The sequence below is a fragment of the Tenrec ecaudatus genome, chromosome 4 (genome assembly GCF_050624435.1).
Source record: "Tenrec ecaudatus isolate mTenEca1 chromosome 4, mTenEca1.hap1, whole genome shotgun sequence".
Taxonomy (NCBI): Eukaryota; Metazoa; Chordata; class Mammalia; order Afrosoricida; family Tenrecidae; genus Tenrec; species Tenrec ecaudatus.
This window is the reverse complement of record NC_134533.1, coordinates 73,481,527-73,497,223: the sequence shown is the minus strand read 5'-3', so window position 1 is coordinate 73,497,223 and position 15,697 is coordinate 73,481,527. Positions and strand designations below refer to the sequence as shown.

Here is a 15,697-nt window from a genome sequence, read left to right as displayed (position 1 = left end):
AGAATTAAGTTCTTTATCAGCAATTACTTTAAATTGTGGCTGTACTGAACTCTCCAATCAAAAGTCACTGAGTAGCAGCATAGGTAGGAAACATGACTCAACTTTACATTGTCTATAAGAAACCCATTTGAAATCAAAAGACAGATAAGCTAAAAGTTTAGAAAAAACATTCTACACAGAGAGTCTAAGAGACCTACGGTGGCTATATAAGTCAGACAATACAGACTTTATTTGAAAAATTGTTATGAGAGACAAAGTGTATGACATATACGTAGAGAAAATGTTCGATTCGTCCAAAAGTTCTAACAATTATAAATATATATGCATCACACAGCAGAGCAAGAAGCCTTGGCTGCACAGTGGTTAAGCACGTGGCTGCAAACACAAAGGTAAAGAGTTGAAAACCCTGTGGGGCAGTTCTACTCTGCCTTACAGGGTCAGTACAAGTTGGAGCTGATACCAGAGCGCTGGATTTGGTTTCAGTTTAATAACAGAACCCCAAAATCTATGACACTAACACTGACAGGACTGAATGGACAAGTTGTACACTACCAGTTGGAAGCTTCAACACAAAGCTTCCAATAGAAATAAATACTGCAATACAGACAGAAAATTAATATTGCAATAAGGACCTCACATGCACAATACACCAACTAGTCCTAAACAGGCAATAACAGAATACTCCCCTCAACTACTCAAAAAATCTCCAAACTCAAGCAACCCTATGGGGTAGGTTGATCTTTTTGAAAAATCAATATTTTAATTTTTACATTTTAAAAAATAGAATGTAAAAGAGGATTTTTTTAATGTAAAAAAAATTTTTAAGAGGGTAAAAATCCCAAAGATGGTTTTTTGAAAAGATCAACAAATCTAACAAGCCTCTAGCTACACTGACCAAGAGAAAAAATGCTAGTAACTAAAGTAAAAAATAACTGACAGCATGTGGGGGATTGACACCCGGAACCCCCACATTGTTCAATGATCAAATGTAGTTGCTCCTCCCTGCTTATCAGGCCCAATAAGAATTAAATCAATGTAATAATGTCCTGTGAGAAGTTATTGTCTAGTGCCTTTGAGTTGGATCCGACTCATAGCAACCTATTTACAGCAGAAGGCAACACTGCTCAGTCCTGCACTGTCATGTAAGAGACGAAGTAGATGAAAATCTCTATGGAATAAAGGGAGGGCTAAGGTGGCCCTCCTGAGGCAAGATGATATACTGCTGGACATATCAGGTAAACTGCTCTGGTCATACTTGCAAATTGTTATAGAAAAAAAGTCATTTGCCAGAAAGTGGTACAGCACAGCACCAGAGGCCATGATTTGCTCTAATTAAGGTATTATATCTAGATTTGAAAAGTAAAAACTATAAAACATAGCTGAAATAAATTAAGGAAGACCTAAATAAATGGAAGGACATTCCATGTTCATGGAAAGACTTAATATTGTTAAGATGTCAAGATTACCTACAGCAATCTGTCAGTTTGATGTAATTCCTATCAAAATTCCAGTATCTTTCTGCAGAACTGGAAAAACTAAACCTCAAATTTATTTTATATTGCAAGGGCCTGAAAAGAGCCAACACAAGCTTGAAAAAAAGACCAAAGTAAGATGGCTCATATCACGCAAAACATACTGTGAAGTTACAGCCAAAACAACACTCTGCTTCTGGTACAGTGACAGACATGTGGCGCAACGGGACAGAACTGAGAATGCAGAAATGACCCATACATCTGTGGCTAATTCATCATTGCTAAAGGAGTATCAAATTCTATTCAGGGAGAAAGTAGTTTCTTCCAAAAAATGGTGTTGGGAAAATTCGATTTCAAGATTCAAAAGAATGAAGTTAGGCCCATTCTGAGCACATATATAAAAACCAACTCAAAACCAATGACCTCTATATAAGAACAAAAAAGCGATAAAACTTAGAAGAAAGCACAGGAGCAAAGCTTGAAACCTTTCTCTAGATAGAGGATTATGATCATTTTTTAAAAGTAAAAACAACAAAAGAAAAATGATTATGACTGGACTTGATCATAAAAATTTGTGTGTATTAAGAGATTATCATAAAAATGAAGAGACAATCCAGAATGAGAGGAAATATTTGGAAACCATATACCAAGTAACAATATATGAAGCTTACAAAGAACTCTTAAAAATTCAGCAGTAAAAAATGGGTTAAGAGACATAACGAGCTACCTCTCCAAAGAAGAAAAACAAATGGTGAACAAGTACACAAAAGGATATTCAATATTATCAGTCATCAGCAAAATGCAGATCAAAACCACAATAAGATACCGCTTCATACCCACCAGGATAGCTATTATCAAAAGCAAAGGTTTTGCAACATTATGGAGAAATCAGAGCACTCATACATTGCTGGGGAGAGGAAAACCAGAGCAGCCACTGTGGAAAACAGCTTGGTGGTTCCTAAAATAGTTAAACTAAGAAGAGATACCACTTGACACAGGCGTTCCTTTCCTAGGTACATAACCCCTCCCACCCCCGACCAAAAAAATAAAAAACAGTACACACACACACACACTAATATATTCCATATTTTTCACAACAGTTAAAAGGTAGAAAACAGCTCAAGTGTCTATTAAAAATATATACGGTATAAATACATAAGGTAGCATTATTCTGCTACAAAAACAAAATGACATTCTGATACATTCTACCCTATAAAACATTATGCTAGGTATAATAAACCAGACACAAAAGGACAAATATTCTATAATCTCACTTACAGGAAAGATCTGGACTATGACAATCTAACAAAACAACCCTGCTGGTTCCTGGGGGTGAGGAGGAGTGGCAAATGTAGGGGGAAATAATCATTATCATATCTACTTAAAATTGTCAAATTGTAGTGTATGTGACTTATTCCTCAAGGAACAGTTAAAAAATGCCACATGGAAGTGGAGGAGAAACAAGACTCACATACGTAACACCACTGCATCATGTTTTGTCTTATAGCCACAGACAGAGCTTTGGTATAAAACACATGATTGGTTATTCAACATTATGCCATCAGTTGGATTTGGTTTTGTTTTGAACTTTAGGGGTGGAAGGGTAGGTAGAGGACAGAAGGGATAAAAGAACTTTACAGTGGCAAGATACTAATGAAATATTTTAAGATGATGTATTCCAGGGAGATAAGACATGACATTTAGCAAACTCCACATTTTTAACCCCTTTGATTTGGCAACCCTGCTCCTGAGAGCTGGTTCTAAAAAACAAGGGTTCATTATTCACAAAGATATTCACTACAGGTAATTCTAGAATATCCCAATCTAGAACTACTCAGAATCCCCAATAAGGGATTAATTTGAAAACTATGTAATAATAAAAATTTGAAACAGCACCAAAAATTAGAATAATTATCAAAAACAGAAGATTAATGATGTTACATGACAAATGAATGTCAAATAGAATATAGATTTCCTAATTTTCAATATATAAATATTATATTATATATAAAAATATTATTCACAGGAGTATACACATATATATATAGGTAAAAACATAAAAATGGAAAATGCTTTTGTGGTAGTGGTGGGATTATTGGTCATTTTTGTTCTCTGAGACTGTTTGCAAAGACTGAAAAGGTTGCTAAGTGAGACCCATCTTTGAAGTAAGGTTGAGGCATTTCTCAAGGAAAGGATTTCATCTAAAAGAAATGGGAAATAGGAACTTTACTCCAGCCAAGCTAAGAAAAATTGATAATAAGGCAAAGAGACTTTGAGTATTAGTGGATACATTGCAATTGTATCAGGGTGTTACTTAGGGTGAGGAGGATCAAAGAGGGAAAGTAAAGAACCCACCATGTTAGATGAACAGTTCATGAACTCAACAAAGAACTCTGAGAATGAGAGAGGAGAAAAATCCACCAGAGTAAAAGAACAGACAATTATAATAGGACTTGGTTAACAAAGAGACAAAATAAAAAGCAGAACAGTTACCGGTAATCCAAAACTATCTGTTGCTTGGTCAATGAAAAAGAATCAGATAAATTTGAGAGATAACAAAAAAAGCATTTTTCAAAAACTAGGAAAGAAATAGCACGTCTCCTCCCCTAGAATGACTACCATAAAAATAGTAATAATAATATTAACAGGTGTTGGCAACAGTAACAGAGTAAAGTGAATGAGTAAGAACTGGAACTGTCGAGTGGGAATGCAAAAGAGTACAGCCAGTGTGGCAAGCAGTCCAGCAGCTCTGGTCAAGTAAAGGCTTAGTGTGGCTCTTCTACCCATCTCTCTGTAACTCCCACCAAATACAGGGCGCTGTTGTTGCGAGGTGCCATCAAGTTAGTTCCGAACCACAGTGACCTCTGAAGCCTGTCCTAAAACTTACCAACATGCTAAAACCAAACAAAACAGTATGCTATTTGCCTTTCATACAGAAGAAACACAAAGATACAGTGAGCTAAACTGATTTGGGTTAAGATGGAACTTAGGTTTCCACATTTCCCTTCCTCTGCTGTGCAGCAGCAAGTCCTCCAGCTAAGCACTCCGTTCTCTCAGCTAGCACCTCCATCATCTGCTGGGCAGAATTCTAACTCCAGACACTGAAGCTGGCATGTCCTTGAGACCATCTTCTTTCCTCAAGTTCTGACCACTGAGTAACTTACTTTATAAAGGTTGTATACTTGCTGATTCTGCTGAAGAAGCCATAGTAATAGAATTTTGTCTCCCATAAAAAATTTCAGTATACTTGGCATATGTGCATATCCTTTGAAATTGGGTGTGACAGGATTTAACCTACATTCTGTGAATGGTAATTTCCAAGGTGATTATCTACTGTGCCTTTGTATTTATATTTTAAAACTTGGGGTTGTTGGAAAGGGGGAACCGATTACAAGGATCTAAATGTGACTTCCTCCCTGGGGGGATGGACAACACAAAAGGGGGTGAAGGGAGACCCCGGATAGGGTAAGGTATGACAAAATAATAATTTATAAATTATCAAGGGCTCATGAGGGAGAGGGGAGCAGGGAGGGAGGGGAAAAAAGAGGACTTGATGCAATGGGCGTAAGTGGAGAGCAAATGCTTTTAGGGCAAAGAATGTACAGATGTGCTTTATACAATTGATGTATGTATATGTATGGATTTTGATAAGAGTTGTATGAGTCCCTAATAAACTCTTAAAAAAAATAAAAATGTAATAAAAAAAAAAGAAAATACGGTCTTGGTGAAAGAAACAAAGCTTGAGATTGCATGATAGAATTTTGCAAGGCCAGTGAATTATTCATACCCAATACCTTGTTTCCACAATAAAAAAAATCAACTATAAAAAAAAACAAAAAACAAAACTTGGGGTTATGGGTATCCATGTAAGAAAACTGAGCAACTCAGAAATAATAGCAAGGGACCTTCACACCCAAAACATAAAAGCACACTCAAAATTGAGTGCCAGGGACAGAATTAAATGGTAAATCATCACTCACCTTGTGCTACTGTTGACATGACCACAGATGGTGTGGAAGATACTACAGCTGTTACCGCAACTGTGTTGGGAATAGGTGATGGTGTGGAGCTGCTGCTGCTGCCACTGCTGCTACTACTGAGCAGAGAAGACTGTGAAGCAGTTATAACCACTGGTGGTTTCTGGGTTGTGGAAGCAATGACTGATGTTGGTACCAGCTTGGTGACTGCTGCATAGTTGTGGGATTTTGAGAGGATGTTGGGCACGAAGGTAGAACTTGGTGATGTGGTCACTATAATAACCTAAGAGAGAGAAAATAAGTTATTTCGTGTACCTACTATACTACTGATGTATCTAGACACCCAGTCATATAGAATTTTAAAATAGCTTATGAAACATCAATAACTCAATAGAAAAAAATTGCGAGTTTTCCTTTAGTAGTAATCATCAAAAGATAATGTCTACCTATCAAATATCATTAAAAACAGCATTCTCTGCTGCTGATACAGTGGATGTAAGCATTTCAATGTACTTACAGTATTATAAAATGGCACCTTTTTTCCTCCAGAAAGCAATTTGGATAATCATTCACTGATAAATATCTATTGAGCATCTACCATGTGCCAGGCATGGTTGCAGTTGCTGAGAAGAGGACAATGACCAAACAGACAAAGCTCATACATTCTTGGCATTCATATTCTAGTAGTTGTCTATAAACCGTCAAGAACATCCCAAACAAGAAAAGTCTGAGAAGCATTCACAGCCAAGAGGAGCCTAAGGAGATGTGGCAAGTAAATTAATGTGGGGTCCTGTGTGAGATGATGGAGCTGAGAAAGACAACAGATGAAAAGCTAGTAGCAGGGGATAACAATAAACACAATTTTTAAATGTCATGTAAGGTAAATAGGAGAGAAAACAAGCATAGTAAAGGAACAGACATAATGGAAGTGATGTACAATTTTTAGACTCAATGAATACTTCTCTGATAAGGTGACATTTGAAAAAAAACCAAATGTTGGGATGCAAATCATATAGCTACCTAGGAATTAGAATACCTACGACACTCCAAAATCATCAGACAGATTATGACTCACACATAGCAAAGCGACCCTACAGAACAGAGTAGAGACGCCCCTGTGTGTCTCCGGAGCCGTAAATCTTTACAGGAGCTAAAAGTTTCATCTTCCTCCGATAAAGTGATTGGTGGGTTCAAAGTGCTGACCATGTGGGTAGTACTCTAACACTTAAATGACTGGCAACAGGACTCTTCATCTAATGCCCAGGAGGCAGCAAATTCAAAGGCTTTAAGAAAGAAGTAAACTTGGCATGGTTCAAACTTCAAAGTCAATAAACAGGATTTGAATTTATAAAGTAGAGAGTAGTAGGAGACAACTTTGGAGAAGGAAGGGAGGACTAGATCATGTAAAATCATAGACCTTTGTTTTAACGTGATGACAGTGGCACTTTGCCTCTGTTGTACCTGCCCAATCATGAGATGACCATCAGATAATTCCAGCAGGGGGCATCCTATAAAATACTTGACCAGTATCTCCACAAAACCGTCAAGAACATCCCAAACAAGAAAAGTCTGAGAAGCGCTCACAGCCAAGAGGAGCCTAAGGAGATGTGGCAAGTAAATGTAATGTGGGGTCCTGTGTGGGATGCTAGAGCTGAGAAAGACAATAGATGAAAAGCTAAGAAATCTAAATAAACCATGAACATTAGTGACTAATGATATAGTTATATTGAATCTTTAATCGTAACAAATGTACTACATTAATACAGTACATTCAATATTGTAATAATGATATTAATAATAGGGAGAGCTAGCTATAGAATATATGAGAACTCTATTATCCTTTCAATTTTTCTGTACATCTACAACTATTCTAAAACTTAGTCTTTTTTTTTTTTTTTAGGGCCAGTGGAAAGTAGAATGCAGGGGCAGTGAATCATTTAACACAGCTCCTCTGGTCAAAATCTCTAACTCTCACCCAATGATCTTTTCCTGAATAGGTCTGGCAAGGTGAGGGAACAACATTGTTAAGATTCACCTGTGAGTAAGTGTGAACAGGATTCACTGGACTGTCATTGAGCTGTGTGTAAAACTATCCTCTGAGAAGCAGGAGGGGGTATCTCATATGAATAAGAACACAGAGTGGAAGGTGGCCACCGAACCCAAGATCACTGTAAAGACAACCTCCTGGATCCAGACGACGGCCAAACATCAGAGCACCAGCAGCAGCAGCACCAGGAGCCAGCACGTGGGACAGCGTCTTGGCTTTCCCACAACACGGAACAAGTAAAGCTGAGTGCTTTTGTGCAGGAGACTGGCTTATGGAGTAGGGGTCTCTCCAGGCACTTAGTAATTCAGGGAGCTAAATGTGCTGATCAATGGGGTTTGAGCTGAATGCCTGTGGGTCGAAGCTCCCAATGGAGTCGTATGCCCCTTTGGGTATTATGAGCAGACTTGAAAGACCTTTGTATCATGTCCTGATAGACAACTTGACCCTGAGCCTCTCTCACTGGCATTACAACTCCCCTAATAAGCCTTTCATCATGAATTTTGTATGTGAGTGCTGTGTAGGCATGGCAATGGATATCAGAAACGAGAGAGTAGCGAGCATTAAGACAGCACACAGAGTAGGGAACATTTAGACAACAGTACAGATAGAACCAAGAAAGCAAATTAGGAGGCCCCTGCAATAAACCAGGCTAAGATGATATTGACAAAAATGTGTTTGTGGGAAGTGGTGAAAAGTGAACAGATTCTGAGCATATTATAAAGGCAAAACCAGTTAGACGTACTCATAGATTTAACATGGAGAAACAGCAGAGGAAAGAGGAAAGAAAGAGACTTCAAGATTTGTCTGGTATGGCAAGAGAACTACAGGAAGTCTCCGTCTTATGATCGACTTCCATGCCATAGCTAAACCAAAAGGAAACTCACTGCCCATCCAGTCAATTCTGATTCATGGCAACCCTACAGGGTGAGGTAGAGCCGCCTCTGGATTTCTGAAACTGTAACTCTACTGGAGTAGAAAGCCCCATCTTTCCCTGCTCCAATCAAAAAGCATCGTCACAAGTCAGTTCTGTCATAGGTCAAATACATTTTTTAAATAGTTTTCATTATTATTACCTTTTATCTTTATAAATCCTATCTTTATTTGTCTTTGGGAATAGGAAGCATACATAAACATATAAACTCACAGTTTTATTTTAATACACTCATAAAAACATAAAAATCATAAAAATGTACATGAAGAAGAGTTGGACAATATTGGCATTTTTGTTAGCTGTCGTAGTAATAACGCTACTTCTGGAAGGTTCTGAATCATCTGACTTAATCCCTGAGAATGGGAATGGGTCTCAAGTCAGACAATCATTGAGAATTGTCTGTATGATCATATATATATAGTGGTGGTACATATGTACATATATATTCATATATTTTGTATGAACATCTCATAGTTTCCCATATCTGCTATGGATGTTAAGAAAGCAATCAGCATTGGGGTTCATATTTTCAAGCAACTGAAGCCCTTAGGCTAGTTTTGGGGGGAAAAAACTCCAGTTAATTCTTCACTGAAACATGTGTTGATAACCTCTCTCTCCATTGTTTCTTCATCAACATTTCTTTCCTCTTCAGAATCCAGTAAGTCTTAATCTATCAATTCCCCTTCTTCATGATCTATCAGCTGTTTCACTTCAGGGGTATCAAGTCCTAAAGTTAGTGTTTTAGCCACATGGGCAATTTTCCCACTGGTATCTTCCATCACATAACTAGGCACATTTTCTGATAATTACCGTATATACTTGAGTATAAGCTGGCCCGAATATAAGCGCAGGCACCTAATTTTACCACAAAAACTGCATTTAAAATGTGCTGAAAAACTCGCCTTATATACGAGTATATATGGTGCCTCCCCCCTCCCAGGAAGATGCCATGTTCCAGATACACTAATAATAGTAAATATGGCTCACTGTAACTCAAATGCATCATAAATCAGGGACTACCTGTAATTTACAGGCAAAAACATCCTAGACAGAGGGAGAAGCATAGAACAAAGAACCTAGGATGGTTCCCAAAACAGAAACTCGCGGTGGCAGAAACATGTAGGACAAGAAAAAATTATCAAAAAATAGATTAAATCTGTAAGCCCGGGTAAATCATCTAGATTTCATACTCCATGTAATGGGAAGCACTACATGGACTGGTGAATTAGTAATGAAAATAAAGGGAAGTAAAGATTCAGATGATTTTGAGAAGCAGGATCTTTGATGGGTAGAAATGGCAGGGTTAAGGAAAAGAATAAAATCAAGAAGAGCCCCTAGAGTGACAATGCGCAGGCTTATTTAAATCTCCCGACAGCTTCATGATGTCACTAACCTACAGCCAGAGTCAATTCTGAGTCACAGTGCCTCCTTGCAGGGCAGAGCAGAACCTCTCCAGAGGGTCTCGACAGCTGTAACTCTTTCAAGAAGACGACTGCGTATCTTTCTCTCAAACAAGGACTTGTGGGTTCAAACCACTGATATCTGGGTTAACAACACAATGTTTAATGCATTGTGTCATCGGTATTCCCTTTTCATGATACGGATACCATAATTATGACCACTTTACAGTTAAGAACACAAAAAATCATTTCTAAATCTGTAGCATCAGAGTTATTTACTTGGGGACAGAATACAATGGTGATGTAGTGGTATGTGCCTTCAGGTCAGTTTGGACTCGTAGCAACCCTACAGTTGCAATGTAGTGATACCCAAAACAAAGAAGTTTGTCTCTTTTTGGTTTTTGGAGAGGGTATAACTAACAAGAAAAACCCACAATCACGGCCATCGAGTCAATTCCCACTCATAGTGACGCTACAGGACAGGGAGCGCTGCCCCCATGGGTTTCAGAGACTGGATCGCTCTTTACAAAAGTAGAAAACCTTTCAGACTGCTCGCTTGGTGGCTAGCAACCCCATGTGTAACCCACTGTGCCACCAGGACTCCTCAGCACCTCCCTAGGTCAGGAAGATTGTTTTGAAACAGAAGAACTTAGGAGAGAAATCCTCATTTCTAGATTAGTGCTTAAGAGAGTGTGAAGTTAAATCACTCATCAGCATTTAATGAATATGTGCATATGCAGGACCTACATCTCCCAGAAATTTTGACTCTATCATTACTATTACATATTTTCAGTGTTACAGAGGATTATAAGCTATAAGTACAAATCTATTACTTTAAGGACTTTGTTAACCAAGGAGTCAAGAAATATACACTGCTTCATAGCAGTATCTATAAAGCTGACTAGCATACTTCTGAATAGATGCAATCAATAAACACCTAGAAAAATAACAACCAATTACCATAAAAACTGAGAAGAGGTAGACAAATATGATTAAAAAAGCTCAAGAATCAGATGAATGTAGGCTTAGCATTTTAGCATGATCCTAGCCATGCTAAAATCTCTAGACTTGTATTTTCATCTACAAAATGGCGCTATTTTTTTACCTTGCACAGTCATTACAAGTCTTAAATGAGATAATGATGTGAAGCATCTAACAGTGCTGGGCACATAGTAGGTGGTCAATATTTAGCAGTCAATAAATGGTACTTATTAGTAGCTTATCATTAATTAATAAATGTTAAAGAGGTATCAGTTTGAGGGGTCAGAGGTAAAGTAAATCTAGAAATGCATTTCAATGTCCTCTATTTTTGTTTCATTAAAAGGACCTTACATATATTTTCCCCCAAATTTTGATGTCCCTGAGAATCCAAAGAATGCACAGCTACTACCATAGCCAAAACAACTGTACTACTGCCAATCAGGTTTCACTCTGGTCAGTTCTGAACTAATGGAAGTAGTGCGGAGCACAGCGGTTATAAAACATCTAGCAGCCTAGATGAGAATTCACCCGGGCTAGGCAGGAACGCATGTTATAGTTAATTAGCAATGTCTCTTGTGACAGGGAAGCATTCACACTGTGTCAAACAGTTAGAATTTCACAACTGGAGCATATATGTAGTCTTATAACATTAAGACAACATTTAAGCAAAACACATTTAGAGTCCTTTAGAGCATGTTTTAGGTTATAGATACAAATGATAAAACCTACTTGGAGATTTTAGTCTATAACATGATTTCAACACTGAAAAGTGATTACCCAAATTAGAGATCCACCTCAGAGAAAACCTACTTGCAATTCAAAGTTACTTACTGCAGCAAGGGAAATTAAGGGACTCTGAAACCAAATAAACCAAACAATGTTTATTCAGGCCATAATTCAAATTACTGACCTTTTAGCACTCACAAAAACTCCTTAAGAGTGCTGGGACTTGCACCCTAAGGACAAAATAAAAAATATCAATCAAGCATGTGAAAGCACAAAGCTATATTCTGTTGCTTTGTTACAGAAAAAAAAAAATACATAAGTGCTGTACAGAGGTTACATTTAAAATCATAGCACCAAATTAGCAGAAGTGGACATTTGTCTACTTGAAAGTAAGAAAGATCCACAAATTCATAATTCTACTTAATATAACTGCCATTTGACCTTAAGTAATCCCGAACTTGACTTACGCGGGATTTGTCAGAAATCCAAGGTGAACGTGGTAACTCCAGCAGCCTTGCATAGATTTCCAAATATCCAACTACCCAGCAGAGGAACATAAACGAAACCAAAAGACCAGGAATATCCTACTCTCACTCAGCGTGTCAAAGTCTTAACAAAACTGATGGCATTGAGTATATATGGAGGGATTGGGATTTTTGCATCTGGAACTTAATACCATATATACTCAAGTATAAGCCGATCTGAATATCAGCCGAGGCACCTAATTCAGCACCCCAAAAATGTGCTGAAATGGATCTTATATACAAGTAAATACAGTAGATGCTCAAAAATGTTTGTGGAATGAATGAGTCCGATTTTTCCATATGTTTTAGTTTTTTAAAACATAGCAGGACAAATCTCAGGTTCTGAACCAGAAATTTCATGATAGAGGATACTGAAGGGATCAGTTATCAGGTATCAAAAAACAAAAAAATTCATATCATTGTGTGCTCACCTCCATGATACAGACGCTGAAGACAAATGGGTGCATAAGCAAAGGTGGCGAAGAAAGCTGATGGTACCCGGCTATCAAAAGAGATAGCTTCTGGAGTCTTAAACAACTAGCGGTCATCTAACTCAGAAGCAACAAAGCCCACATGGAAGAAGTACACCAGCCTGTGCGATCACGAGGTGTCAAAGGGATCAGGTATAAGGTATCATCAGAACAAAAATCTTACCATAGTGAATGAGGGGGGAGTACGGAGTGGAGACCCAAAGCCCATTTGTAGGCCACTGGACATCCCCTTACAGAAGGATCTCAGGGAGGAGACCAGCCAGTCAGGGTGTGATGTAGCAACGATGAAAAATACAATTTTCGTCTGGTTCCTAAATGCTTCCGACCCCCCACACTATCATGATCCCAATTCTACCTTGCAAGTCTGGCTAGACCAGAGGATGTACACTGGTACAGATAAAAACTGGGAACACAGGGAATCCAGGGTAGATGATCCCTTTAGGACGAGTGGTGTGAGTGGCGATACTGGGACAGTAGAAGGAGAGTGGGTTGGAAAGGGAAACCAATTACAAGGATCTACATGTGACCTCCTCCCCGGGGGATGGACAACAGAAAAGTGGGTAAAGGGAAACATCGGACAGGGAAAGATATGACAAAATAATAATTTATAAATTACCAAGGGCTCATGAAGGAGGGGGGAGCGGGGAGAGAGGGGAAAAAATGAGGACCTGATGCCAGGGGCTTAAGTGGAGAGCAAATGTTTTGAGAATGATGAGGGCAATGAATGTATGAATGTGCTTTACACAACTGATGTATGTATGGATTGTGATAAGAGTTATATGAGCCCTAACAAAATGATTTAAAAAAAAAGAAATTTCATGATAGAGGTCATAAAATATGCCACTGTTACCAACTGAGCCATGCTCAGTGGAGAATTATGAATCAAGAAAGTTCACACATTTCACTAACAGATAAACCCCAATCTATCATAAGACTTCTTAAATAAAAGCCTACCAAAGAACACTGGGAAGTTAACCATGTTAGATAGCACTGAGCATTCATTATTTGCTCTAAACATTTTCAATCACCTCCTTTAAATTTCCCAATAGCCCTAGGAATTAAGTACTATTTCTGTCTTTGCTTTATAGGGAAACTAAAGATCAAAAGAGGTGATAAAGCTAGGTTTGGAACCAGACCTATTTATTCATTTCTTCACTCATTCTTTAAACCATTCACTCAGTAAATACATCCCAGCACCTACTATATGCCAGGCACTCTTCTAGACAAAAAGGCAGCAGTGAATAAGCCAAAGTCCTCAGCATCTTCTTGATATAAATAGAAATATGGGAGAAATAGGAAATATTTAATATTATGTTAATTATAAGTATAAATCAATAAAAATAGAGGAAGGGATTAGAAGCAGGAATGTATGGGAGATTCAAGATCTTTTACCTACAGCTTTGGTACACTATTTCTCCAATATTTAATTAAATGAGTACATGGAGGTTGATATGGAGTGCTATCAAGTTGGCTCCAATTCACAGCAACCCTATGTATAAAAGAACAAAACACCGCCCGTTCCTGCACCATCCTCAAAATTCTTATGTTTGAGCCCATTGTTGCAGTCACTATGTCCATCTATCTTGTCAAGGGTCTTCTTCTTTTTGTCCCCCCTCTACTTTACCAAGCATGACGTCCATCTCCAGGGACTGGTCTTTCCTGATAACATGTCCAAAGTATGTGACACAATGTTTCACCGTCCTTGCTTTTAAGGAGCATTCTGGCCGTGCTTATTCTAAGATTTGCTTGTTCTCCCATCCAAGTACTAACCAGGTCCAACTCTGCTTAGCTTCTGGGATCCAATGAGATCAGGAGCACTCAGGGTAGTTAGGGCCATGGACAGATGTGCTTGTTCTTTAGGCAGTGCATGGTACTTTCAATATTCTTCTCCAGCACCACAATTCAAACACATCCATTCTTCTTTAGTCTTCCTTATTCAATGCCCAATTGAATAAGGAGAAGGACAGAAACATTGCTGATAAAATCCAGGCTTCTTCCCAAGAGGGAAAAAAAATCAGAAGTAAACATGGAAGTTCCCAGAATATACCAAGCTCAATAGGCCATGGACCACCAGAAGCACAAACAAATCTGCTTCAGAAGAAGCATAGCCAGAATGCTCCTTTGAAGAGAGACAACCAGGTTTTACCTCCCATAGCTTGGACTTGCTATCACAAAGGTGAATCCCTGGAGAATGACAGCATGCTTGCTAAAAGTAGCTCAAGCTCCAAGCTCATGGCCATAGAGTTAAGGCCAGCGTAAAGCAGTCCTATAGGACAGAGCAGAACTGCCCCCTGTGAATCCAAGTGAGACTGTTATTATTGCTGTATGCCATCGAGTTGACTCTGCTGGGAAAATTAGTTGAAAATCTGTTTGAGAAAGATTTAGATTCCCAGTTTCCTCTTCTACCTCAAGGAAAAAGGAAGGTTTACTGTGCTGAAACTCAATCTGATAACAAACACAGTCAAAGGGAAGAAGACGTGCTATAGTGAAACCGAGAGAGGTTAAGTAAAGTCTACTATTGCATGGTGAGGCCCAGCCCCCTTCCTCCACCCCCACCCCACCCCACAATCAAACACTGACAGCCAGGCTTGCACAACCCCAGGCAGACGACTGGAAGCTTCTTCTCTGATTAACTGACCAGCCCAAGAAAAAGCCCTGAAGACACTTACATTGGGTGAGGGTAAAAGACAGCAAATATTCCTCAACACAACACGGAAGTTAGATCAATCTACAATGAAATTTACCCAGTCAGCATGTCCCATCCATAGAGCACACAAGGGCTTTCAACTTGATTGTTTAAAGTCCACTCATAAATATAAGCAATAAGATATTTAAGAAACTCTCCAATAACAGAAAGAGAGATCTAAGCAGATAGATTAAAGAAACTTACAGGCGAGAGAGAACATGGAAGAAGAAACCAGCAAAAAGATTATCAGGAATATGATCAGATAAGAGAATATAATAATTATATTATAGAATGTTTCTATGAAATAGCAGAATGTTGTTTTAAAAAGGAACTTTCAGAGAACAAAAGAGTTACTAGAAATTTAAAGTACAATAGTAAAAATGAAAAATGCCAATAGAAATAGTGAATAACGTTGAGAAAATAATATTGATGTAAACATTTACTTTGTACTACTAGGCTCAC

At 38.3% G+C, this 15,697-nt stretch overlaps 1 protein-coding gene across 11 annotated transcripts in view; it reads right to left on the bottom strand.

The window, feature by feature from the left end:
* Positions 1–15,697, bottom strand: part of EMSY (EMSY transcriptional repressor, BRCA2 interacting) — an 85,727-nt gene that overhangs the window by 46,076 nt on the left and 23,954 nt on the right. For all 11 annotated transcript variants that reach the window (XM_075546310.1, XM_075546304.1, XM_075546307.1 and 8 more), the window contains one exon: positions 5,453–5,732. In XM_075546310.1, the coding sequence (XP_075402425.1) occupies positions 5,453–5,732 (280 nt within the window). The remainder of the gene's footprint in view (positions 1–5,452; positions 5,733–15,697) is intronic.